Raw genomic sequence first — 26,243 nt, 5'->3', positions numbered from 1 at the left:
AGCATTAACTCCACCTCTATTCAATCAATTAGGTGAGAGCATTGTAGCAGACTAAGAAGTTAGATCCCAAAGGTCAGGAGCAGACAGGGGTAACTGGGTCAGATTAAGCTACAGGGGGAACTTACTGCATATATGTGGGACAACAGAGCATGTGTTTTGTCAGATAAACATCTGGAGCTTGTCGGGTAGGGATGTGAAGAAAGTGGACCTGTTTCTTTGCATTAATGTTAGTGATAACAATATGACACTGTTGATGGCCGTTGCCTTAGTGCCACAGTACATCTACTCATAGGATACTTAGTAGCATAGTCACACAATGAGTGGACAGCTTGGCTGCAATTTGCTCGACTTTAGATTTGCACCTACCATCGTAGAGATTCAATTACAATCAACTTGGGGAACACTTTTCACTCTGGCATTTCTATTATCTCATCTCTGTAAGGAAAAATCATTAGAGGTCATAGTGGACACATAAATCCTGCAGCGCACACACACAAACACACACACCTGCATTTAAATAGCCAGGAAGTAGCTGACAAAGCCATTCAAACACCCACTGAGCTGTCGTGCACTTCTCTCTTTAATACAAATGCAGCAGGGAGAGTCCAATATCAGCCTAGGTACAGTAGATTAGAAGAAATAATAAATGCAATATAATTCAGACCTTTGATTGGAGCGATATTGTTCTTATGAATGTCAGGAAGTTTTCAGAAAAGGTCAAAGAAGTACTTAACAACTGGAAAGAGTGTGGAGAGACTGCAAAGCAAGGCCCAGACTCAGTACCAGACTAAAGAGTAGAACACTTATTTGTACTTCAAAGTATGAAATGATTTCTGTATCGAACTACGCTGATTATCAGTAATGTGATAGTCACTGCTGAAATGAGTCTCCACTTAGACACAAGAGCTCTTGTCCTTTTCATACGGCTTTGTGCTTTCTTTTTTTTTCTTTTTTTGCCGCGGAATAATGTGACATTTCCCCCTCTGCTCAGTTTCACCCTGTTTTCGCTGGGCTTTTTTATAGCAGGCTATAAAGATGAAATGTGGGGGCTGTTAGGGTTCTTTCTCCAGCATCACTGTGGTGTCCCCTCGGCTAAATCACCATGGGGAAAACACAAGTGATGGGAAAAGAAGCAAGTTTATAATCATCTACTTGTCCGCTTCTCAGCACATGATACACGTTTAAAATGTTCAAAAAAAACTTTATATATCATACACCTGTGACACCACCTCAGCTCTCAATTCTTAAAATCACAACTGCCCTGTCCTTTTTTTGACCCACTGCGCCTCACTTTCATCCTGTTTCCACCCTGCTTTGTCTAAGATTTGCAACATATTGTGCAGGTCAAAGCAAAAGCACAAGTGTAAGGCTCTGACAGGCAAACAGAGACGAGGTGAAGAGATGACAAAGGGTGTTTAAAGAAATACTGGAAACGAAATTTGAATTGCAAGATGCACTTTATGCAAATGAGGAGATTTGCAATTCAAATTGAGCAACACATGGCTGAGAAAAAAAAAATCTCATAAGGCAACTTTCTGGGATCAAAAGGTCAAACATTACACATCTTTCCCTGTGGTCGTCTGTGGACGTGTACATGTTTGTAACATGTGCACGTGTGCACACATGCACACAGACACACACACACACGTGGGTGGACACATGCACAAATACTTGACCCTGTGCAGACATGCCATAAATGCCGTCCCTCATCTTTTCACAATGAAGTGGACACTTCGGTCCCCATAGCACGGCTGATGGGTGACTCTTCACAAGCAGTGAGTCTGAGAGAGACTGAGAATAGCTGTAGCTAGAGCTGTAAGTGACAGAAAAGCCTCTGTTGGGAAGGAAACAAAGTAATGAGCTGACAGTGAGTTGGAAAAGCTGTTAACTGTATCGGTGGCCAAAAAAACAGCCAAATCCAAACAATGATGATGTCCAATGCGAATCGCTTGTTTGACATAATACACTACTAATGTGCAGGGAAAGCCTTTCTCGATCCTCTGTGTGTATCCTACTCATAAATCTTGCGTATTTCTATCCAGTTCAAGCAAAAACAAATCTGCCCAGTGCCACTTCAAAGCATTTCTGTGTTATGAGTTTACAACCATGACTTGGAGAAATGTTTCAGCAGCTTTGGGCCAAAGGAGGAAGGGGGGGTGTTCTGTTTCTTACGGCTTGGCGACATGGGCCAAGCCACTGTTCTGGACGTCTCTGCGAATTTGAACTGACTCACAAAAGAGTGCGGCTCCCTGCAAATACACAAGTTTGACAGTCGCGCATACAATGCTGACAGTCGTACTTGGAGTGTGACTGACGAGTAGAAAGGCTTTTCAGACACCCAAAGCCACTACGTCCTTTCACATTCCAGGGATGAAGGATAGAGGTTTGCTTACACAAACTTTTCAACCGTGTTTGTGTCCTTGTGTTGACAGGGCTAAACGTTCTGTTTGGGCACCACCAATAAAATATTCAGAGGCCAATGTCTGAGCAGGTCCCCTGTGCTCAAAGTGCTGTGTAAAATGACAACGACCCGATTCTAAATTATTCACAAACATAACTGCTTTGACCAGCAAGCACCAACGCTTTGCCAAGAATCAGCCTGTAGTAGAAAGATGGGTTTAAATGTAAAGCAAAGTGAAGTGCTTTATTTGCCATTACATACATACAAGGTGTACAATAAAATTGCATCAGACGGAGGGTTAGTCCTGAGACTGAGCGCGCTGCGTGTGACCTGACCTGGTCCCTAACACACGTTATTAGCGGTAGGGGAAACCAGAGCTGCCGGAGGAAACCTATGAAAACACACGGAGAACATGTAAACCCCGGACAGAAAGGCCCTGTCTGGTCCGGGGGATTGAACCCATGACCTTCTTGTTGTGAGGCAAGAGTGCTAACCACTCTTCCACCGTGCTGCTTCAAAGCAATTTTTCAGCAGCCTCTGTAGAACAAATGGACCTGGCAGATACGGTCTTCATTTGAGCAAACGCAGTATCTATCAGTACATCTTTTATGAGCTAGGGACTAGCAGGATGGTCCTATTTGCTTAGGGGAATCATATAAATGCACATTAATCAGTTAATAATGTGTTTTATTTTACAGTTTTCCAGCTTTTCTCCAGTTTGCATCTCTAATCTGGTGAAATGCTGAATAGTTCCACCTCAAGAGGCCTCCAAAAAGTTGGCACCCCATTGCATTATGGGTTTACAAGCCAAACAAGATTTGGAATAGCTAGCTTTTTTGATGCCACTTTCTGTATACTAATGAGGTGGAAACTTATCAAACAGATTTTCATGATTTAATAAGACCACAAAAGGTTGGTGTGGTCTAAGAGAAAGGGGACTCACCTGCAGTAGTTGTGGCTGCCCAAACCCCCTTCTCCATTAGGATATTTGAGGGTGTTGTAAGGGTGCTGGAAGGTCTCATTCCAAAAGAGGCAGGGTTTACCACCATGCAGGCTGGTGTGGTTCTGGAAGCCCCTGTAGTCCTCTCCATTGGCAGTGTAACACTCTGAGAGAGAGAGAGAGACACATAAAGTCGAGAAATTAAGGAAAATTCAACCAAATCAAAATCTGGTTTGCAATAAGGGATTAGACATTTACTTAGATGAAAAGCTTGGTGAGAGCTTTTAAATGTAAAAACATGTATGTGGACTGTTTTATAGAGAATCTGGAATCAGTAAACTATTCATCTGCTAATTAAAAAGGTTTAATGTGTTTGGAAAGATCATAAATAGGTTTGGAATTATTGTAATTTTTGCCCAGGCACCACTCGTTTTAAGCTCCGACCAACGGTGGTAAAGTAAGATCAATCATAGCATTGCTTCAATTAATGTCAACATACGAGCACAGAAAGAAAATATGGCCGATCAGTTAGCGATGGAAAGAAAGAGATGGGTTCCCAAGGAAAAACAATGACCGGTGGGAGCATTTATTTCCTGAAAAAGAGAGTTCAAATAAACAATGGCTGATGGGACCATGATGAGCCATCATCATGCTCGGGGGGGAGGGGGCTTCCATTAATAGTTTCAGCAGCCACAACTGAAGTTCTGTTTTGATTGCATTATGATGGAAATATTAATTTATCATCTGAATGTTATGATTACTCATGCTACAGGTGCCCTTGGTTGCTATGGGTGTTGAAAGAAAAGGATACGCTTTCAGTGTAACCGGCGGGGATGAAAACAGGTTCCACATATCATATTAGCTTGTGATCAAATTAAAGAGATGCCACAAGAGCACAGTTCAAAGTTTTAATATACAGTAAACTATTTCATGTGCCTGTTACATATTCAAGCTTGAACGTTTGTTAAAGGAACTATTTCAACAAGTTCACATCCTGCTTGTCAATCAAACAATTATAAGGGAAAAAAACAATAGTCGCTTGTTTGGCTCGTCTCCATGGGGGCTTGTTGCTATGTACGCGGTTAGCCAGCGACCGGCCCCTTTCATCAAGCCAAGCTGTCTAGTCTGAGTATGAGCTAATGCATTGCAATATGACATTATCATTATACCCCTTGGTGAGCCAGCTGTGCTTAAAGGCCCCTTCTCATTGTCTTTTGAGGCCAAGGTCTCCCAACTTCCTCTCTCTCTCTCTCTCTCTCTCTCTCTCTCTCTCTCTCTCTCTCTCCCTCTTATCATCTATTTTCCTTCCCACCTTCCTCTACTCTTTCCCCCTCTGCTGCTTCTGCTTTTTTCATCACTGCCTCTCAACTCAAATACAGACAAACTTTTCTTTGATGATTGTTTGGCCTCTCAGCCTCGTAATGCGTCATTTCCAACCTTGGATTGCGACCTCTCACAGTCAGAGAGCTTGTCAACATCAATTAGGACAAAACTTGAAAGTATTAAAAGTAATTTCTTCTATGTATAGAAGATCAATAAACTCCTAAATACAATTTCTGTGTACAGACTAGAATTGGAGGGACTAAAGAGGAAATACATTTCATGTGCTTAGCAATTCACATTCCCATCTACCCTGCTTTGCATATTTATAATCGTTTGCATGCAAGCACACATCCCAGTGTCTTGCATCTGCAATAAAAGTATTACCTACACTTAATTTTAGAGTAAATGAGCGAGACATGCTGTTCTCAGTGTGTCAACCAAAATTGCTTTTAATTAAAGTAGCTTCGGCTGTGTTGTTCAGTCAAGCTTATCAGCCATCCATCAACAGGGTGACAGGAGTTCAACAAGCAGCAAGGAGCTGCAGGGTGTCAGGTTCCTGCAATTATGATGCCACTCTATTGTCTGTAAATGGCTCCCCTCTCTCTTAGCAAATTAATACCGCCTGGGCATGCAAGGATATCAACCACTGGATCGTAAATCCACCTGAGAGTGGCTGAGTCAGATCGCGGCTCTATAAAATTACAAAAACAGCTTAATGGTGTTACAACAGGGGTCGTGCTCTTGCCACCCTTACACGCGGGAGCGATGAGACGGGTAGAGGAAATTAATTATTGCCAGGCTGACACCCAGAGGACAGGCAAGGCATGCAAAATAACTGAATACCTGCATTTGCAAAGGATGCAGGAAGCAGCATTTACCTTGTAGAAAACATTGTAGATAAGTTTTTTCCAAAAGCTACAGTAGTGCTGGGTGCCTCACTATACAGTAGTTATTTGAATATCCATTGTATTGCATATGCATTATAAAATACAGTAAGATGGGAATCTTATGATGAATTTTCATTGCATTTACATTTTTCTGAATGCCGCAAGCCATGGCAAGAGAAAGAAAGAGAAGGAAATGCTGCTATTGGGGGTTTGGCAGCAGCGCAAGCACAATCATGAGTCACTGCTCCCTAAAAGCAATCATGACTGTTACTGCCCCAGTCAAAGAGGATAACATCAGGCAGGGACAGTGCAACAGACTGCATCCCAAATGAGCTCACGTCCTTCAAATATCTTCTCCTCCGAACGAGCGGCCATTGAAACAAGCGAACACGGAAAACTCCTCGATGCACTGTATCAAAACGATGGAGCCAGGTGACTTTGTAACTCTCTCTTCTCCTCTTTCGGGAAACTTTACTCTGGAGTTTCAGGATGAAGCAGAGCTTGTCTGCACATGGTCCGCTTGGAACAAAATGCTGCTGGCAATCATCCCGCCATCCTGCGGCCAGCTCAGCTTTCCAGAACGAGATGGCAAATATGGCAGCATTTGCCACCGGGCGGGAGATTGGGGGGGTGGGGGTGGGGGGGGTAGTAGTCCATGTGGTTTCAAGGCACCATTTGCCTGTGGTAGGAATGGGAAGTAGTAGATCTGCAAGGACACGAAGATAAGTGAGGCCATCGTAAAGATGAATGGGCCATTTAAGAGCCTTGCGGATGGCCACACATCTATCAAGCTAAAGAGAAAAGGCCAATTTTGCGTTGGAACAATATGGCTGTCGACATTTTATCCTTGTCCTGGAGAAGATGAAGATCTCATTGGCTGATTGGACAATCCCCATTTGAGGCCCACTCCTCTCCAAACACACCCAGTCCCAGGCTCACACCCCAAGCAACTATAGGGCTCTCGTCACATGGGCTTGAACTTTCTTGTGGTTTCATCATAGGCCATGATGGGAAACAGAACCACTGCCGCATGAAAGAAGGAGAGAAGGGGGCGGGGGCCTCCTATAAAGTACATGCTGATCTACAAATAGAAAAAGTCCGGGAAAAGGAAGAGGAGGACTCGCCCTTGACCAAGCCCTGCTGCGCTCACAGAATACTGCACCACCCCAGCAACAAGGGGGAAAAAAAAGAAAAAGAAAAGCAGCAGATGATCACTGAGCGAGAGCTAATCGCCCTGTTATTATATTTGTTGGGATTTGTGGCTAATGATTTCCACATTGCAACTTCAAATGCACTTGATGCTCTGAGGGGTCGAATGCGGGGTGGTGGGGTGGAGAGGGTGGAGAAAATGGAAGAAAAAAAATAAGAGCATGAGACTTTGGTTATGTGATTCAAAAAAACACAAACAAACAAGCTAACAAACAAATGGTTTCTCTGAAACACGTTGCCAGGTCACACAAGAGCACTTATTTGTTGTGTTTGCCACGAGGGATGAAAAGCAGGGATAATTACAGACGACTGCTTCCTCACACAGGGTTGACATAAAGAGCTTCCTTCCATCTTTATTATATGGTTCGAGCTCTGGGGACACCAAAACAGGCTTAGTGAATAAGCAATATTTCTACTATAATAAAATTACACAGAATGGGTTTATGATAGAAATTGCACAGTATTATGCACAAAAAAGCAATTTGTACAGGCACTAACACCACAAAAGAGGTGCACAATGAATACATAAAAGGCTACGGAGACTTTCCAAAGTCTACAAACAAAGATTACAAAAATAGCAGATTATTAATACACAACCTGCCACAATGTGTTTCCCCTCCACAGTGCCCTGTTAGCCATTACTGTTGTGGTGCTCATTAATGTCAGTGTAGTAGGAACAGAGACCAGGGCCAGACCAAACCACGCCAGATGTACTGGGTTACAGAGTTCTTTTCTAGGGGGGGACACAGCAGGCTGCAACGCAAGTCTGGTTCCCCTTTTCCACAACAGCATCCATTTCCACATCAAAACCACATCAAACTTGAGAGGGTCGCAGGAAGATCGCTCCACATTTATTATCCAGATTGTACACACGGTCACAGATTCAGTGACACTCTGCTAATGAAACTGCTGAGGAGAAGTCAGTGATTTCTCAAACGACGGGATGGCTCAGCAGTTAAGTTAGACCACACCTCGCCTCCCTGCTTCTATAGATTCTTAAACGTGGCCTCATGCGAAAGGGTCACTGAAAGTGCAAGTCACTCACTAGTTAAATCTGCAGTTGACGACTTCTCAACGAGATTTTACAGTCCTGCTTTTCATTTCACGCTTTTGTCATAGGTTGTAGCCCCAGGCTGTAAACTAAGACCTCATTGAGTCCCAAAATAGCCTCCATCACCATCATTCTTCCTAAAAAAAAAATAAAATAAAAAATTAAACTGTCTGCTGCTCCACCTCCTGAGTTCACTACCACAGTAGCCACAGACCCACAGGACTCCCTGCCAAAGTTACTGGGTAGCACCTATAAAACATGGCCCCATCTCATTCTAGTGCAGCCCCTATTATTTAGCTTCATAATGGAAAAAGTCTAATACTCTGGAGTCAGTGGTTGGCTTAACACGCTGCGAGTTTTTTGGGCTACAAGTTTACGTCTGATCCTAAATTTTAGTTAATGGACAAACATGCTTTCCAGGATTTCCTATAGTGACTCACATGATACATCACAAAGTACAGCACAGATGGGGTAAGAGTAGTATTGGCTCTGTGAGTGGACAATGATGAAGCGCGGTGAGACAATTTTGAGTTCCGCTTGGCAGACGTTCAGCCAATGACTGATGAGCTTCAGACTGACAATGACGTAAAGGACATTCAGGGACTTGCTGAACCCCTGGGGAAAAAAGTCCCTGGCGGAATGTCGACATCAGGGATCCGCCAGCGAGCCTGACATCAGGGCGGATGGGGGTGTCACGTTCAATTGCCTCCCTCTAGCATCTGCCATATTTCCAAACATCACGAAAAAGGGTCTTCACCTCACCCTTATGATACAGTCTTACAGACTTCATATCATAAGATGACAGCAGTTAGAGAGTAAAACAAACAGAAGGGGAAACCTCCTGCAAAGCTAACACGTGCCACTGAACCTGCTCTAAAACAACGCTGACACCAGAGTAAACAAAACTTTGCTTCCAGGGGAAAGAAACGGCTGTGAGAGTAGCGGGGGGATGGGGGGGGGGGGGATGCTAGGTTGCACAATTAGCAAGTTTGAGATCGATTCGTCCTAAATTAAACCAAACTGCAAATTGAAGCAGAGCCATGAGACCAAAGGAAGGATTGTGAAAGGCATGGTGATGGCAAGGGGGAAGCTAAATTAACCCGGAACCAAAGGAGCGAGGCAAACAGTGAGGCAAATACAGAGTGAGTCACGGTGGGACAAAGACTGTTTTTATGATCCCACAGATTGTTAACCCAGGCTCTAATTTTCTCCTTCTTGTGCATAGCACCAATGAAGTGAACACTTCTCCATGTTACAGACAAGGCTGACAAAGCACAGGCTTGTAAAATTAACAGCACACACAGTCTCCAGTGACAGAGGTCTGAGTTTTGAAGGTAGGAGCTCTGTGGCGCAGCTGCGTGCTGGGGAATTTTACCAACAAACAACTGATGTAGGGCTCAGGAGACAGAAAACAGGTCTTGTTAATGCATGTCTTCAAGGGAGAAAATAACAGAACCGCATATGGGTTCCTTATCGTACGCAGCCTTTGATAACCAGGGGATCTACGGCTTGCGGTACAAGATATGATGGCTCACTGTTTCTAACAGCTATGTGTGCTCACATGGGGGTGTTTAAAGCTTGTGCCTTTCTTCCTTTTGTGTTTTTCCTCTAAATGGGGAGTAAAATGATCGCTTAGTCCACTTGCACTTGCAGATACTCCGATAAACATATGCAGTGACAAAACATGTATTAATCTGCCCCACCCGCATCATCCCTGCTCTTTTTTTCTCCCCCTCCCCCCACCCCCAGATGCCCAGATGCACTTCCAGTAAGAATGAAAGGGAGCAATTTTCATCAGTAGCGCAGCCGCAGTTTTTTAAGATGAATCCAATGTGGAGGCAAGGGAGGACACATATACACACACACGCGTACATATATTCACACACACATAAACATGGATACAGGCTCCTTTGTTTCCTTAGTGGTAGGGCCAGCGTCATTGTGGTGATGCCATTCTCACCCACTCATCACTGTACTCTAGATATCGCCCACTGAGTGTGTGTGTGTGTGTTTGAGTGCACATCTGTCAATTCCCTAACTCCTCTCCTCACAATGGGCCCACCCCTCATAGGCAACAGTCACTTTGCGGGAACATTATGTAAGCTGTGCGGCCAGTAAGACTCAAGCTCACCGCTTGTCCATTCCCCTGTAGGATGATTACCACGTCTCATGTTGCTCCAGGAACTACAGACCAAAGTCAAACCTTTCATTCATGCGCAAAACATTGTAAATGTTCACTTGTATTTTACTCAATAATATGCATTTTGAATGTATTGCTGCATCTGATGATATTGATAATGTTTTTTTCATGATCTGGTTGTTTCAGTTTCTGATTACAATGTAGAATTGTGAGAATTATGTCTTATTGGCTCTTTTAAATCTGTTGAAAAGCTGCAAAATGTTACTGACAACATCAAGACCTAAAACCTTATCACAGTATTTGTCCTTAAAGACATAGATATTCACATTCACTGTCTTTACATGAGCCGAACCTTTGGACCTTTTAAAAATGGCAGGACTAGGACAGCTTTCCGTCTCTTAAACAACATTTCCAAATGCTTCCAAAGTTTTAACACACCAAATAAACTCAGAGAGTTGGGTCCTGACATTCGACTTTATCAGACTACTGCAATGCTCTTATTGTTGGACAACCAAAACAGACCACTTTATTGGCTCCCAGGGCAGCAGAGAATTAACTTCACAACTCTACAGCTGGTCTATAAAGCACTTATTGGTTTGGCTCGTCAGTATTTTGCTGACCAGCTCATTGACTACTGTCCAGCCAGACCCCTCAGATCGTCTGATTATACTGTCTACACATAACATAGTTGGGTCCATCCTGGAAGAGGGGCTTTTAAGTCTTTATTCAGTGTGGGGGTCTAAGGACAGAGCGTGTCATTGTTGAGTGGATTGCAAAGCCCTGTGTAATTTCACCTTGGACATCAGGTGATGTTATATTTACGATATTACGAAAGTTGGACCCCATCAACCCGCACATATCAGGTTATTAGTCACAACTGCTGATTTGAAATCAACTTACTAGCAAATGTATGCTATCGTTGCCACATGTGTAACAGTTCCCCAAAACAGGTCTATGTTGTCACCATATGGGAGGGGCCAGAGGATGAGACTGAAAAACAAAACATAAGTCCAAACTGTCAAAAACGGCTAACTTTTTGGTGTAGGGGCCCCGAAGCTACTGTATTGTGAAAGCCTGACAGCACCTCAAAGAAAGGTGAACCGTGTAAGGAGAGAGGGGTTGTCGCTAGACACACCTGCTTTCGATCGTCCTGTTTGTGCTCAGGTTAGCTGGTATCTGAGGAATGTAAATTATATGTGGTTTGGTTTGGGCTGAAGCTCTGTCAGTGCTGTTGTAGGGGATTGTGTGCAGGCCCCCCACCCACCCCACCCACCCCTTAACACAAAAAAACCACCTCATCTGCCACTTCTTCTTCTCTGTGTGATTACAGGGTCCTGGAAAGATGAGGTCTGACTTGGATAAACAAAAGCCTCAGGATGAGGGGAGAGAGAGCAATGTGACCTATCCTACTAGTCCCAAAAAAAAAAAAAAGTAAAACAAAAAATACTGCTGCAGCAGATCAAAAGCTCAGATCTTTTTCCTGTTTATTCTTAACAGACTTCATTATTAAAACAGAATCTTTTGGGGGGTAAATCATAATAAGACTCGAGGCGAGAGAAGCGCAGCCTTTTGTGCAAAGCAGCACAGCAGATTGAGAGGAGACTGTTTTCTATTCTGCTTGAGGACGGAAGCACGGTATCAGTTAACTCACTGCATTAGCAGCCCATGGTCGTGAAGGCGTTGAAGAAAATTTTTGTTGCACAACCTTAAAACACAGATCAGCGTTCTTCAGACAGAGCACAGCCAGTCACATGTCAAAATTTACATTGAGGATACGTAAATGAATAAAATAGTATTTGAATCAATGCATTTCTCTTTTAGCCTCAGTTCATGATTCAAAATTTAAATTGAGTTTTGTCTTTCATGAGTAATTTAATAGTTGTTTTCACTGTTCACCAATCAGTTGATTGTTTCCCCATTAACTCATCAATTGTCTGATTTACACGATGACGGATAACAATAAAAATTGAATGAAATAATCTGACTAAAATGGTTGGACTGACAGTCCTAAACACAAAGATATTCACTCTATAATGAAATAAATACGAAAGAAACTGCGACCGGATTGTATTTGACATTTTTGCCTAAAATGATGATAAACATTTATACATTTTTTACAATTATTTCCCTGGCTTACTGAGACAAAGCTAGAAAAACAACTACATAAGACCTCACTTCTGGATATTCTCTACAATCTGACCACAAAGGCCAAGTGTCACATGAGCCTGGGACTCTTGAGCTTCAGAGGCCCCTTTTTGGTAATTGTTACCTCCTGAAATGGAACCACACAGTCACTGGAAAGTGGGCTTAAGTTGATCAAATGTCCAAGCGAGGCTTACAGCCGCGTGTTGTAATTAACTGTAACTTAAGCAGAGAAATGAGGGATTTCATATCAGGGTTTGGGTTGGGGTAAGGATGTCAACATCGGGAGAACAGTTATAGATGTATACTGAACACCGAGATTGCTCGCTCGCAATGGTGGATTAACACGCCCCATGTGTGGAACCAAAGCATGCGCCCATCTGCATCCAATCAATATTTACAGTGCTCATTTGGAAAGTGGAGTGTTTGTTTTGTCTATCTTTGTAAAGTAAAGATGGTGGAATTTGTTTGCTCCCTCAACACTCCTTGGCATGTGTAGATTGTTTTACACGTTAAATTCATGTGCGCTGCAGAGAAAACCTCCCTTACATCGATGCATTTTGACGGTATCTCTCTACACAGAATCCCCATGTGGTTTTTGGATCATTATCACCACAGTGCCGGTTTATCTCAATTTGCACATTGTTTCAGCGTTATTTCCTACATTTTTCCTTTTCAACCATCTTACCTGAGTGACCCTGGTCCGATCACTAACAGAACACACTTTTCCACTGCATCAAATCACAAAGGTTGTCAGATAAACCGCAACAGAGTGCACGTCCAAGGACAAAATAACAACAGTACAAAAGGCCGCTATTGAGGGGACCACAGTGTTCAACATTCAGACTCCTTTTAACAAGCCACGTCTCTAGTTCCTGATCTCCACTGTGAAATTGATCCTTTTTCACTGAGGTTTGTGTGGCTGTGGGAAGAGCAACAGTACTGGGAACCAGATGGCTATGGTAATAGACAAGGGGACATCCCAGTGGCCTCCCTGAGAAGCGGATTCATTACGGGAGATCTATTGAGGGCCGGCAGATTCTGTTTCATGGCATCGGCCGAGTGTGACCATCCCTTTGACGTTGACGTTGGTCGAGGGCTGGTGCCATGTAGGCTGCTGCAGACCCAGCCCGTTTTGTATTCACCTGGGGGAGCTGTATTCACCTCCGATGCAGGAGACACATCTAAATCAGGGCCTCATGGCGACTTGGGTTTCATCCCTTTTGAGTCCTAGCCTCTTTCAAAGGGCCTCGCTTTGCAATGGGATATTGCTGGTTCCACGACTTGAGAGACAATGGTTGTTTGTGAAAATGGTCGACTGGGATGTTCCTTTGCACTTGTAAAGAAAGGTCCACGAACTGTTCAAGCTCAGCTACCTGTCTCTGAGGTATCGCAGCTCAAGTTAATGGACATTTATTAACATATTCTTTCAGAAATTACCACATGGACGCAACCTCTGTTCTGTGCTCTCTGATCCGCAGCGCATTGCACTGTCATGGCTTCTTAGCTCTGGTTTCTACTGGCTTTGTTCCTTTGTTTGCAGTCCACTTAGCTATGTCTGCACCCTTCACTTGTCCAAATGTTTGCTGTGTCCACTTGGCCATGTCCACTCGCTTGGCCTCATCAAATCAGTCCTGTCTGTGGGCGTTTCCTGCAAGGAGGAAAGGTGACAATTTGCCTCTTTGGCCACAAACTGCTGCAGTTGGACACAAACCAGACCCCGGGGCTCAGCAGCAAAATTACTCTCCATTTATTTAAAGTGGTTGCCATTACTCTACCGCAGTGGAGCTCAGGCTTCAGTGGCCCCTGCCCAACCATAACTGCAGTATAAAAAGAACCAAAGTTCGCCGGACAGGTCATGTCTCACACAGTAGCAATTCAGTATCCTCCTGTTATGTTCTTGGTTTATGCTTCTCAAAACTCAGAATTGCATGTGACACCACAAAACTACATGGTTGCTTTGAAATTCAGCCTGTGGAGATTTTTGCAAAAACACCCAACCAATCATTGGCGAGATGTTTGGAACATGTTGCATGTCAAAATCAAAGAAAGGATAACAGCTAATTTACCTTAATCATACTATGTCAAAGGCTTTATTAATAGTGTGTTGAAAAAGTGAAATAGTGAGACAGGAAGCCCTGGTGGTTTTGGGGTTGTGTGAAAACAAATCAAACCAAAGTCTAATCATTTTTTCCTGATGACCCGACAAAGACACCAGCCAATAAATGCTGTTAGGGAATAGCAAAGCTGCACTTTATCAACACACTCTAGTTTGATTTCACTACAATCTGCAAATCCAGTGCTGAGTTATAAAGTTATGTCTGGTGCAATGTTTTCATGCATTAGCTGTTTCCACCCGGGGGGCCTTAAAATCACCTTCAGACTCTCATGCTCTATGAATGAAATTGAGTTTGATAATGAAAACAATTGTTTGTTTGAGAGTTAATAGAATTCATAGAAGAACATACAGTTCCATGGTATTTCATTACTGTTCTGTGAGTATTGGATTTAGCCCTTCACCCACCCTGGAGTGCGTTCCAGCTGATGGGCTCCGACTGCAGAGGAGAGCACCAGCAAAGCTGAGGGAGAATGTCATTTGCCATTGACTGGAGTGGTTCTCTCATGCATAAGCAAATGTCAAGGTACACGATCAGACTGGGGAACACAGCTCATGCCTAACAATATTAAAATGTTTTAAGAAGGGAAAGGGGTGATATGGTTGCAACATAGGCGGAAGGAAAACTTTGAACAACATGCAAAAAGTTGTGAAAAAGTAAGTAAAGAAGATGCACTGCGGAGCCTTATCCAAACCCAACGTGTCACAGTTGATTCAAAAACATACTCTTCACAAACCTTTGAGCAACAAAACCTCGCAAACCACTATTCTGGCCACATGTGCGCACTCTCCCACCTAAACATTGTTTATGTCTTTTGAGTCTGACAGTTGTGTACAACTGGCAGTGACTTGACAGCTTAATGCTATGTTGTATCACGGGACCGCCTCTGTAGATCAGGGACTAGGGTGACACAGTCAACCCTGCAGCACTTTGTTTGAGGACGCCTTCTTCTCTGCTGCTATGTGCTTTACACGGTTATCGCATCTGTCATGCCTTGTCACCTCCAAGGGGGGGGGGGCTTTCCGTGCATTGCGATTGGCATCAATGAACTTGAAGCTGGAACTAGCCCGGCTGCTTTGCATGCTGGGCCACCCGACCAACTGCCCCAGCAGGTGGTGATTTGCACGAGGTGAGAGAAAAATGAAAGAGTTGAACTGAGCGGAAGTTTGAAAGGAGAAATGGGGAAAGCAGGGAATGACAAAGAGGTACTTTGATCAAACAAATGTAAGCCTTTGAATGCGACAGGAGGAGAATCACAGTGGCATGATAATAAGCATGATTGTGTTTATAATAACTAGGTCTGTTTCTCCATCTTAGTGGCTGGTGGTTTTATGGGCTGCCCAAAGCCTTGGCGAGGTAGAACAAGGGCGTTGCTCGCAACTTGACCTTCGCAGGGCAGCACCCAGAGGTCAACAGGAAGTAAATGGGCAGCATGGTGACACAGAAGCCCACATTTTTTACTTTTTTTCCCTCCATCTATAAACCAACTAAATGACTGAATTCTTCAAAACATTGGCCTGTCTTCACAAGACAAGACATGCAGAGCATTGGTATACGCCAAGAGGAAAATGCCCTGCTTTATTTGCCCTCTTCATGTCTGGCTTCTCAATGAGCACAATTCTTATTATCATAATTCTATTTGGCAAAATGAATATTGTGAGCTACTGTCACCGCAGCACTAGATTGGGTTTATTTAATTAACCATGGTTTAGATTTTAATCTGTACTAAAGTACTATTAAAAAAAAGTACAATAGTGGGGGATGCTATGAGGAAAATGATGCAGCATTGTGCAGGAAAAAAAAAAAGTTGGATCTGGTTCAGGATTTTCTGGCAAACAATGTGATGTCGAGTGGCGCTGTGTTGCGTTTCCTAGTGGATTACTTTGTCACCTGAGATAGTCACACCAAACATAAGACTGTTGCCACTGAGAACTCGGTTTGAGTTGTATGCCAAAGGGGTATATTTAAAACCACTGTGCAGTGTTTGGTCTCTAATACTCTTTACACAGAAATCTGTTCCTGAGTTCCTCAGATCATATTTCGCATTGCAGTTATGTGTGTTCTAACATGGAGAAAATGTCTGAATTCAGTCTAAGTTTTATTTCTATGAAACAATGTGTTGAATATCTTTCAGATTTTCCCTAAATAATTTTGTCTTTAACTGTTTTTTAAAGTTGAGAGTGATACTGCGGTGCAGTTATTTAGATGCACTGCTTCTTCCAACTTTGGAGCTTGACAACATATTTAGAAAAGCTGGATTTCATTTTTTTTTAGGTGCTGTAGTTGAAAATCTGCGTGCCTAAATCTCAAAAAGTAAACTGTTTTCAACCAGGTAACTCTGTAAGCAAGGTGAGATAGCAAACTAGCATTTTAGCATCTCTCCAGTGTACCTAAAAAGCCCAGTCTGTTGTGGATCACTTTACAGTCCCACTGTAAACTGAAGTTGATGTGTGCGGCTGTTTTTTGTTAGTGTGTTTCGTTGTCTTGTTGTAACCTCATGGGGACATTCCATCAAAGATTTATGAGCGCTCTGTATGGGCTGGTGTGAAGCTGGTTACAAAAGGACAAAACAAAAAGAGCAGACAGACAGAGTGGGTTTTCTGTGGAAACAACCAGGATGTACTGACTGAACCTGTGTCCAACCTAAAGGACATTTAAAGGAGTTTAGGGTTTTAAGCAGATTAGCTCATTCATCACTTTATCCATCAATTCAAAGTGCAAAGAGAGAACAGACAGTAAAAGCAACCACGAGTCCCCAGTAGATTGTTCGGTCCTGTGATTGATGGAGATGCGTTTGCGTGGCCTTGAGTGAAATGCAAGGGGTTATTTCAAAAGTTAAAAAAGTGAACAGCCACAAAACTTATGTTTCGTTTTAATCTCAAAAATCTCAGCAGCAGCTTCTCTTACTAAACAAATTATATATTATCATTAGAAACGTTATCTAAGTAAACTTCACATTTCTGTATAAATAGAAAAACACAGTAAATACAGTAAATTGCATTATCAAATTAAAATGTATAAAGGTTTTCTAAAATTACACCTCTTTCCTTTCCTTTCCTTTCCTACATTCCTTATGAACACATAGGCCTTTATAAAAAAATGTTTTAATAACTTTCTTTTCATAGTCAGAAAAACTGGTGATTGGTCACCCACTCAGTTATCTGTACTTTTACAAGAGTAAATGTCTACATGAAACGATAAGTCTAAAGCCAAGTCTTGAGCACCAGTTCAGCATAGATGAGAGAATCCTGCAGACAAAACTCTGGCTGGAAGTTTTCACCAGTCTTTTTTGGAGCGTTTCTGGGATTTGTCGCCTTGACCAATGGCTTTCCCTAACCTTTACCACTTGCCCTTATTGCCAAACCCTAATCATCTTTGCCTCCAGATCCATCATACGCAAAGATTAACAAATTCTGCCTAATACTAACTACTTCCCACCATTTGTCTGCAAACAGGTTCTCTTGACATGAACCTAAACTCAGGAAGAAGTAAGTGAGTGAGTTAATCACTTATGGACATGAACGTTACAGAACACACACACACACACACACACGGGACATCATAGTACACCAATCAAGCCAGCTGGTTTGTCTGAACTTGTGCCTGGTACACAGAAGCTCAGCAAGGGAGGAAAGGTTTCCATCTCCAGCTCTGAACCGGAAAAGCGGGGCTGACCGCGTGGCCCACATCTGAGACCCAGACCCATGCACCTCTTCCCATAATGCCCTCTGACACTCCCCACTGTAAGCACAGAGGGTTTACCCACACACCAAACGGCCTTATGTTAAACTCTTTAAGAACCCGCTGTCTCTCCTCAAACCAACGCTCCATCGCGATCACCTCTGCCAACACAAGCTTGTGTTTCTTCAAACGGCTGAAGATAGTCTGTTATTATCTTCTGAGGCTGACAATTCAGAGGATCACACACACACACACACACACACACACACACACACACACACACACACACACACACACACACACAGACACACACACACACAGCCCCCCCCCCCATCTGTTAAGGGTTACAAACGTTGATGAAGACCAGTCATAAACTGTATGGATTGAATTTTCAAGTTAAGCGTGGATTAAGTTAAGACAGATATAGAGATTGGCTGTTTGAGGGAGAGTTTAAGATTGGGAAAAAGAACTTGTGGTTTGTGTGCATGAGGGGAGGAGGGGGTGTTTAGGAGGAGGAGAAGGGGAGATAGATGGAGACGGGAGCATCAGATAGAGGATGTGAGGGACACTTGACGTGGCCCCTTTAAAATCTTAAGCAGGAACACTCGAACTTTATAGACTCCAGATGGTAACAGCTGCCTCAGATCTGAACTTTACACAAACACACATATGTAGCGCTGAAATTACTGCGTGATTAATTTATTAGTTGAGTGACAGAAAATGAATCAATTTTCAAAAGCAATATGGGAAGCATTTGTTGCTTTCCGCTTTATGAACGTGAAGCTTTGCTGCTTTTTTTCATATTGCATCATTATACACATCGAACATACTGTACTTGGGTTAGGAATTGTTGATTGATGAAAAGGAGCAATCTGAAGATGTTGCTTTAGGCTCTGGTAAGCTGTGATGGCCATGTTTGACTCTTTCTGGGAACTTCATTGACATATTTATCATAACAAAGTGTGCAGGAAATAGAGGTTTTCTAACATTCACAAATTCATGCCAGGAACCAATGTGTTTAAGGTGAGGCAGCGTTGTGTCCAAGGTTTCCAAGGTTAAAAGGGTCTTTGAACCTCAAAAGATCACAATAATTGATAGTGGAATATAGTATCGTAAACATAATATGCAGATCAAAAACATGCATTTCTGTCAACGTTAAAAAACTTCTGGTATTCTTTCCACTGTTTTTGTGAGTATATAAATGCACAAGCACATACTGTAAAATCAACATATACTCTAACTTGATTTTAAGCCAGACAGTGGAAAATAACACAACCCATGTCCTGTATACTCCTACCAATCACACGTCAACCTAGAGAACATATAGTGTTTTAAACCATCTTCTGGTCTACTGCCCCGCACAGCAATGCCCAGGTATGTCTGCAGCCCAAGCAACCAAGAGTCCAGGCCAACATCACGGCCTGCTAAATGGTGATCAGACGATGAACAGAAAAAAGGAAGGGTTACACGGAGGAATCACATTCTGTCGCTCATCCACCCATCACTCTATTTGGTGACTCAAGCACAAAGGCTTTTACTGCAAGTAGAGTTAAACACAGTATCTCTACTGTGACAAGTCCATTCTTATAAGATACTTCACTCCATGCATGTCTAGCTGAGCAGAGGTTTGGCAAAGGCTGCAGGATGGAAGAAAAGCCCATAAGGCACCTTCTCCGATGTAGTCCAAGATTCAGCTGGTTGAGCATGACATTGAGCTGATGTTCTCTTCATGTGGCCTTATTTCTGACAGCTCTGTCTTCTACGATCACTAAGATCTCGTTTGAATAATTACTAAAGGCCTGAAAGGGTAAAACTACAAAGCACGAAAAACAAAACACCACTTTTAACGCAACAGTTTAATATCTTTGGGAAAGATGTTCATTCATTGTGTGACGGACTGTTAAAGATCTGTTCATTATACAGTGTATCAAGCTGGCCGGGTTTTCACAGTACATAGATCAGAAAAAAAAAGAAACAGCTACTGGAGCCTGGCTTTCTGCAGAGGTAACAAAATCCATCTATCAACACTTGTAAAGCTCACTAATTAACACATCTTGTCTGTTTGATCCCCATAAAAACCAGAATACAACCAGCAGCTGAAAGTAACTGCACTCGGCCAAGAACTAGTCTGTCACACTGCACTTTGTGCAGATTTAACAAAGCAACTACTGTACAGGATGTTAATTAGGGATCTTTACAGGTGCTGATAGGTAGGTTTTGTCACCTCCAGACTGAGCCAAACTAACTGTTCCCACTCTTTAGTCTCTATGTTAAGTGAAGCCAGTGGACCGCTGGCTGTTGCTTCCCATGTAGTTGCCTGACTAATGGACCATGTCAGGTCACACCAATATTTTCATGTAAGACAAAGAAACACTTTTCCCAAAATGTTGAAATTTTCCTTTAATCGTCATCCAACCTCAGGTAAACACTGACTGAGACAGATTATAGGTTGGCCTTGCATGTACTGACAAGAAAACAGCTTGCTCACCCTGCCACTGCATTTAAAAGGGATCACACAAAGGTGAGCCATCTCGCTGCAACGGCTTCATCACAAACACCACCTCATCCTTTATTTCAAAAGCACCATGCATCAGCTACGTAAACAAAAAACGCACTGCTGTACTCCCTCTGCCACTCTCACCTTTGCCCCCCATCGCCCAGCTAATCAGAAATACCGGTTATGGATACCAGGAACATCAATAACAACATAATTCCCCGCTGATTAACCAGCTCGAGCGTGTTCACAACACCGTCAGCTGCATCATTAACGGCTTATAGAGCAACTCAATTACGCCTCACCTTGACAGCTCTGACAGCATTCAGCTTCCTATTGTGTGTACGCTTGTGTGAACGGCCCGAGCGGCTGCCAAATGAGCAACGGCAGGCCACAATCACACACAACAGCGTGTGGGAGTCTGGATGAGGTTCTTTATAAAGCCTTCTGAGTTCAGGTGGAGGAGAACTGCTGTATCTATTAGACCTACACAGGGAGTTTGCCCTTTCTCATATTTTACTGTAGGTTGTAAAGGCACTTACCTGCCCCAGCTACAACGAACACGCAATCTCTGACCCTCAACTACATTTTCACTCCATTCCTTTCTATCTAGTGTCTACACCTCTGTGTGTGTTTGTGTGTGTGTGTGTGTGTGTGTGTGTGTGCACGCACTGAGTACAGGCTTGTCCTCAGCACAAGATGAAAAACACTTTTTTTTTTTTTTTGCTGTTAGTACACGTCTGCTTGATGCAATGCTGCAGTCTAAAATGACAGTGAAAGCACTGCAAGCATAAGTGTTTCTGACACTCTGTCACAAAAACAACACCGGCTGGATTTCTGCACGGCATTAATAAGCTGCTGCATGACCCAGCTGTAGCAGTTAAAGGAACGCTCAGCTGCTTAAGAATGCATATGTGCACATGCCCGGATTTTACTTCTTAATAACATCACAGACGCGCCCTGGTTTCTTCTGACAGATATGTCCACATTCATAAAGCCGGTCGGGACGATGCTAAACCACATGGGACGCACTTAAGCGGTACATTCATATTATCTACATCAACTAATTTGATTCAATCCAGAAGCTATTTTGCAGCTCTGCCTACTTGAGTGTCCACTTTTTGTGTGTGTGTGTGTGTGTGTGTGTGTGTGTGTGTGTGTGTGTGTGTGTCATTTACAGTACTTCCCCTGAGGTTTCGACTTTTCGCAGCGTATTGCATCACACGGGGGCCAAGATTGACAGGGAATGTCCACTCCCGTTTGACATAAATGAGCACTTTTCTGCTATTGAAATGTTGGGCTCTGACCCAACATGTGCTGCTCGAATAAAGCAGAAAAGAGCCAGTTTGTGTGCAGACCTTCCCCGGCAGCTCCAAGAAAGCGCAAATCTGATGGAATTGAGGTGCTTCTAAAAGCTCTAAAAATAAACCACTAAACAACAGTGACGGAAGGAATAGCTGCATCTTTCCTGTAGATACCTTTAAGATGGAGTTTTCCTTTAAATTGTATTCACTTTGACCCCTCAGACTGTACTATCCAAGCATATTAGGGAGATCTGAGGAGAATCCAGCAGCATTCACAACAAAAGACTGACTTTTTGTGCACGCATGAAATTGTTGTATGGTAAATATGGCACAGCTGACGCAAACTAAACCTACACTTGGCCCTTTTTTTCTCCCCAGTGTTATGAGGGGGAATGCCATTGCTTTAAATACTTTGTTAATACGTAGGTACACATGGGAGTAGTTACGCACTAGCCCAGATGGTGGACCCTCTAATTTGAAATCGAGGGGTATAATTAAGAGACAAAAAAATTAAAAAGGAAAGCACGAGGATTTGCTGCTTCGACATGAAACGCAGCACAAATTACAGCAAAGAGAAGCTTGGTTTGTGTGGTCGTCATTATTAGATATTCACATTAAAACTAAGTGTTCTCTGGGAAGGCAGCTTTGAATGGGGATCTGGCTGCAACTTTGAAGTTCTGCAGATAGATGCAACCATATCCCCACGCGTATTAGTCTGAGCTTGATGGTAAATTAAGTGGATGATATCAGATGACTGAGCTGAGGGTTTCAAGTTCATTAAGAGGAGGGGGGTGGGGTGTTTGTGTGTGGATTCTATGGGGTTCGATTAAAAGACACAATAGCCAGTAGAGATTAGAGCATAATACACTTTTTGAAAATGTGAATAATTAAGCATGTGACGTGATTGATGAGCTGCACGCAGGTGATGCACAACAGGTAAACACACGGGGACGACGAGCGCAGGAGACGAGTGTCGTGCGTAAACAGCTGCTGGTGCGGATTCCAAGTCCACATTTAAATCAAACATGATTCTAGACGGTATAACAGGGGCTCCCAGTGAGCCGTTCCCACATTACCATCATGGATTTGTCGCAGACATAAAGACATCGCTGGGTTCGAGTTGGGCCAGATGTGTGTTTACCCAGTAGGTGTGGAGGTTAACAGTAAAACGTCTGATCAAGCCGGTCTCTCTGCTTACACTGGCTCACACTCTTTACACTTAAAGCAACTATTCCTCTTTTGGCTGTGATTGCACAAAGCTACAAATGAAGATCGCACATTGCCAACAGGCGCCGTGGTGGGATTTAGACCAAAAGGATGAACCGTGAATGGAGTTAATGCCACCGCGATCTGTCGTCATGTCCCATCGAAAACGAGGAAACATCCCACTAACATTAAAGGAAACGCGCATTCCGGCGCGTAATATTTGTTTGTAACGCGTAAACGTCCCGGCGCGTGTAAGAAAAACTTTGGAGATGCTGTCGACAACGTACATATTTAATCGGAATAATTCATCAGGAAAGGCGAGAGAAAAGTTTCACTTACCGGTGTCGAAATGACTAAAAGCCGCAGAAGAAATAAAGCCAGCGAGGAGAAGAGCAGAGGTGACTGTCCAGGAATCCATGGTGCGATTTAAAGGGTCTGAACGGAGTCTCAGGTGAAGTGCTGCTTAACGGACGGATGCGCAGACCAGCGGACGGGCTGACTGTCTGCCTGACTGGATCTCCGGGTCTGTGCAGCAGTCGCTCTTTAACCGGCGTCAAAAGTCCTTGAACTTCAAGACAGGTCTTGCAGCTACTACTACACTGACACCGCAAAGACGGGACCAGATAGTGGAAAGCAAGGATCCTATTTCCACCCCATGTGACAGGAAATAGGGGCAATAGATGCAACCTGCAGCGCTGGGGAGGCAGCAAAAAGAGAAGAGGAGGAGGGAGGGAGGGAGGGAGAGGGGGCTGGAGGGTGGACTCTGTGGTGCATGGAGAGCAGTACAAATGTCCCTCCTTATTAAGTGGATTTAAAGTACAACCCTTACCGAAATAATCAAATAATAACTTTAATATTACAGCAAAACATAATTAACACACAGGGACACTATAAAAAATACTTGTAAAGAACATTATAGTAACATATAGTAATAATAAAGGCATCTAAGTGAAGCTACAGAACATCCAAACCAACCCAAACTATGACAGTTCTTGCTTAAGAGACACAATAAGTCTCCTCTGAAATAATTATGGGAGCACTGTTTTTGTTTTTTTTATGTTCTTGGGGTCTCGATCTAAGTTTGGAAAACTCTTGGCTATGTCATACCGATACTATAAACTGCATTCAAAGGGAAGTCAAAGGACCTCAGCAACAAATCATGTTAATAGCTACGGTATAGAACACAAAGACAAAGACTGGGAAGGATTTTCACATGATCCTGGTTATAGCTTTTAGTGCTGAAGCTTTAAACAATGTAGATTAATTAAGATTTGGTGAAGCTGGGGAAATTGTTTTGCAGTAAAGTAGCTCTTTGTGAAGAAATATAGTTTCTGTTCCTGCTTCTGGAGCTGCGATCAAAGCAATTTGAGATTTAAAAAAAATAAAGTTTTTTTATGTTCTTGTAATAAATAGCAGTTGCATCTTTGTTGGGATAAGTCCCTCGGGAAAAGTTTTGGCAATCAAAGATGTTCTTTGTGTCCACACATTCTTAATAGAATTATAATACGCAGAAATTCCTTTTAAACAGAGTTGCAGAAAGAAATAATCAGATAAAATTTCCTTTTCATCCCAAGCATGAATTTTAAGGCTGATGTCATTTCTGCATAAAAGAAACTTCGAACAAAAAAACAGGATGTTAATACATATGTACGTTGCTCTTTGAATTCAATTTCCTACGTGGAAAAATGAAAACTATTTTATATCTCACTGCCTGGTTAGAAACAGGTGCACTGCGTGTGTGTGTGTGTGTGTGTGTGTGTGCGTGCGTGTGTCTGTGCAGGCTCGCTCACAGTTCCTCTCACCTCCATGTCACACAGGCGATCTGATCTGAAGTGTAAAACAGCACCCTCGTGTGTTTCCCTTCAGGCCTCGCACGGCCTCCACACCAAGTCCAGAAGCAGCCGGTCGCCTAAAAATAGACAATACAGTCTGATCTCACCACTCTTGAGAAAAAAAGAGGCCCAACGTTTATTTTGCCAAAAAACCGACAGGGTTGACACGGGGTGCAATGGGAAAGTAATCTAGCATGACGTGTGCCCTTTTGAGATATGTAGCGACGTGGCCTTGAGATACTGCTGCTACAAACTTCACTTCAGGGAAAGACAAAGCTTTATTATATTTTGATCATAGTGACAATCCATCATGGCTGTGGCTGAGATGTGTAGCTGCTTGGGAAACCTCGTGAAAGATGATTTATATTTGACAACACGTTCAACAAGTGAAGGAAAACTACAAAGTACATTTCGTCACCATTCACTTCAGTACAAATGCGAAGTACATTTGTAAGTTCTTCTCCTGCTATTTTAACCTTTACTTCTGCACGACTTTGAAAATAATGCACTACAGAATAAACATTTCACTGCTATACTTGGGTTTGAGTATTGGGTTTCGATACAGAAGGCCATCGGTTCGAATCCCACCCCACCAGGCCCCAGCCACTAAAGGGCAACCATGATGCTGGTCCCAAGCCCGCACAAAAAAATGGGAGGGTATATCAACATGCGGAACATGTGACGCTGGGGCGACCCCTGAAGGGACAAGCCGAAAGCCGCTGATCTGTAAAGCAAAGCCCACTGCATCCAAAAAAAAAAAAAAAAAGGACAAAACTGAATACATCAGCATTGTTTCTAATGACTCCACAGACCCACAGTGACAGACACTGATTACAAACAGAAGAAGAATTGGAGAAAAAAATCCAAGGATGTTCTGACCTTGGTAAAACTCAGTTCTGATGAGCCCACTATCTAATAGATGGAGGTAGAAAGGGCATCAGTGGTGAGGCAAAAACAGTGACAGGGGTGACAGTTTGGAGACGCTTTGCCAAGACAGAACCATGGAGACCTGTTCTAATTGAGAGAATCCTGAATTCATCAGTCTGTGTGGTGAAGCTCGGTAATGACTGGGTTAGCGGGCAGACAATGGTCCAAAGTATCTGAGTACGATGTTCTCAGAATGGCTCAAAGGAAATAAACGTAAAGTCTTGTGGTAGCCTGGCCGGTCCGGACCAGGAGGGAGTTATTAGGTTCATTTTTGCTGCAATGAATACAATGATCAATCAAAACTTGTGTTATGTGTCAGAGTAAAACCCAAACTCTGTTTAACATCACAGAAGGCAAAGAAAACCAGGAAATATTCACGTTCGAGACGGAGAAACCAGTCAAATTTAGCCGTACAAAAACTAAATGTTGTGGCTCTGTACTGTTACAGAATCAAATGTAGAGTCACTGCCTCATTGCCACACTTCAAAAAAAGCGCTGAAAACTTGCGCAACTTTTTCATATCTTAGTAAAAAATTCCTATCTGTCCTATTTTGCACTTGCATCCCATGAGACAAAAGCCCTTCTGTGC

The 26,243-nt window shown here is 43.0% G+C and overlaps 2 protein-coding genes across 3 annotated transcripts in view; both read right to left on the bottom strand.

Moving 5' to 3' along the window:
- kremen1 (kringle containing transmembrane protein 1) overlaps positions 1 to 24,509 on the bottom strand; it is a 53,947-nt gene extending 29,438 nt beyond the window's left edge. Inside the window, exons 1-2 of one of the 2 annotated variants that reach the window (XM_067520320.1) lie at positions 23,235 to 24,509; positions 3,345 to 3,507 (exon numbers count right to left, since the gene is read on the bottom strand). In XM_067520320.1, coding sequence (XP_067376421.1) covers positions 3,345 to 3,507; positions 23,235 to 23,313 — 242 coding nt within the window. In that variant the 5' untranslated portion in view covers positions 23,314 to 24,509. The remainder of the gene's footprint in view (positions 1 to 3,344; positions 3,508 to 23,234) is intronic. The other variant, XM_067520319.1, reaches the window with a different exon arrangement.
- Positions 24,510 to 24,697: 188 nt separating this feature from the next.
- susd2 (sushi domain containing 2) overlaps positions 24,698 to 26,243 on the bottom strand; it is a 32,269-nt gene continuing 30,723 nt past the window's right edge. Inside the window, exon 14 of the mRNA XM_067520317.1 lies at positions 24,698 to 24,804. The gene's annotated coding sequence lies outside the window, so the exon portion shown is untranslated. The remainder of the gene's footprint in view (positions 24,805 to 26,243) is intronic.

Source organism: Channa argus, chromosome 11 (assembly GCF_033026475.1).
Source record: "Channa argus isolate prfri chromosome 11, Channa argus male v1.0, whole genome shotgun sequence".
NCBI classification, from domain to species: Eukaryota; Metazoa; Chordata; class Actinopteri; order Anabantiformes; family Channidae; genus Channa; species Channa argus.
Note: the sequence above shows the minus strand (reverse complement) of the source record. Positions and strands in the feature narration are given on the sequence as shown.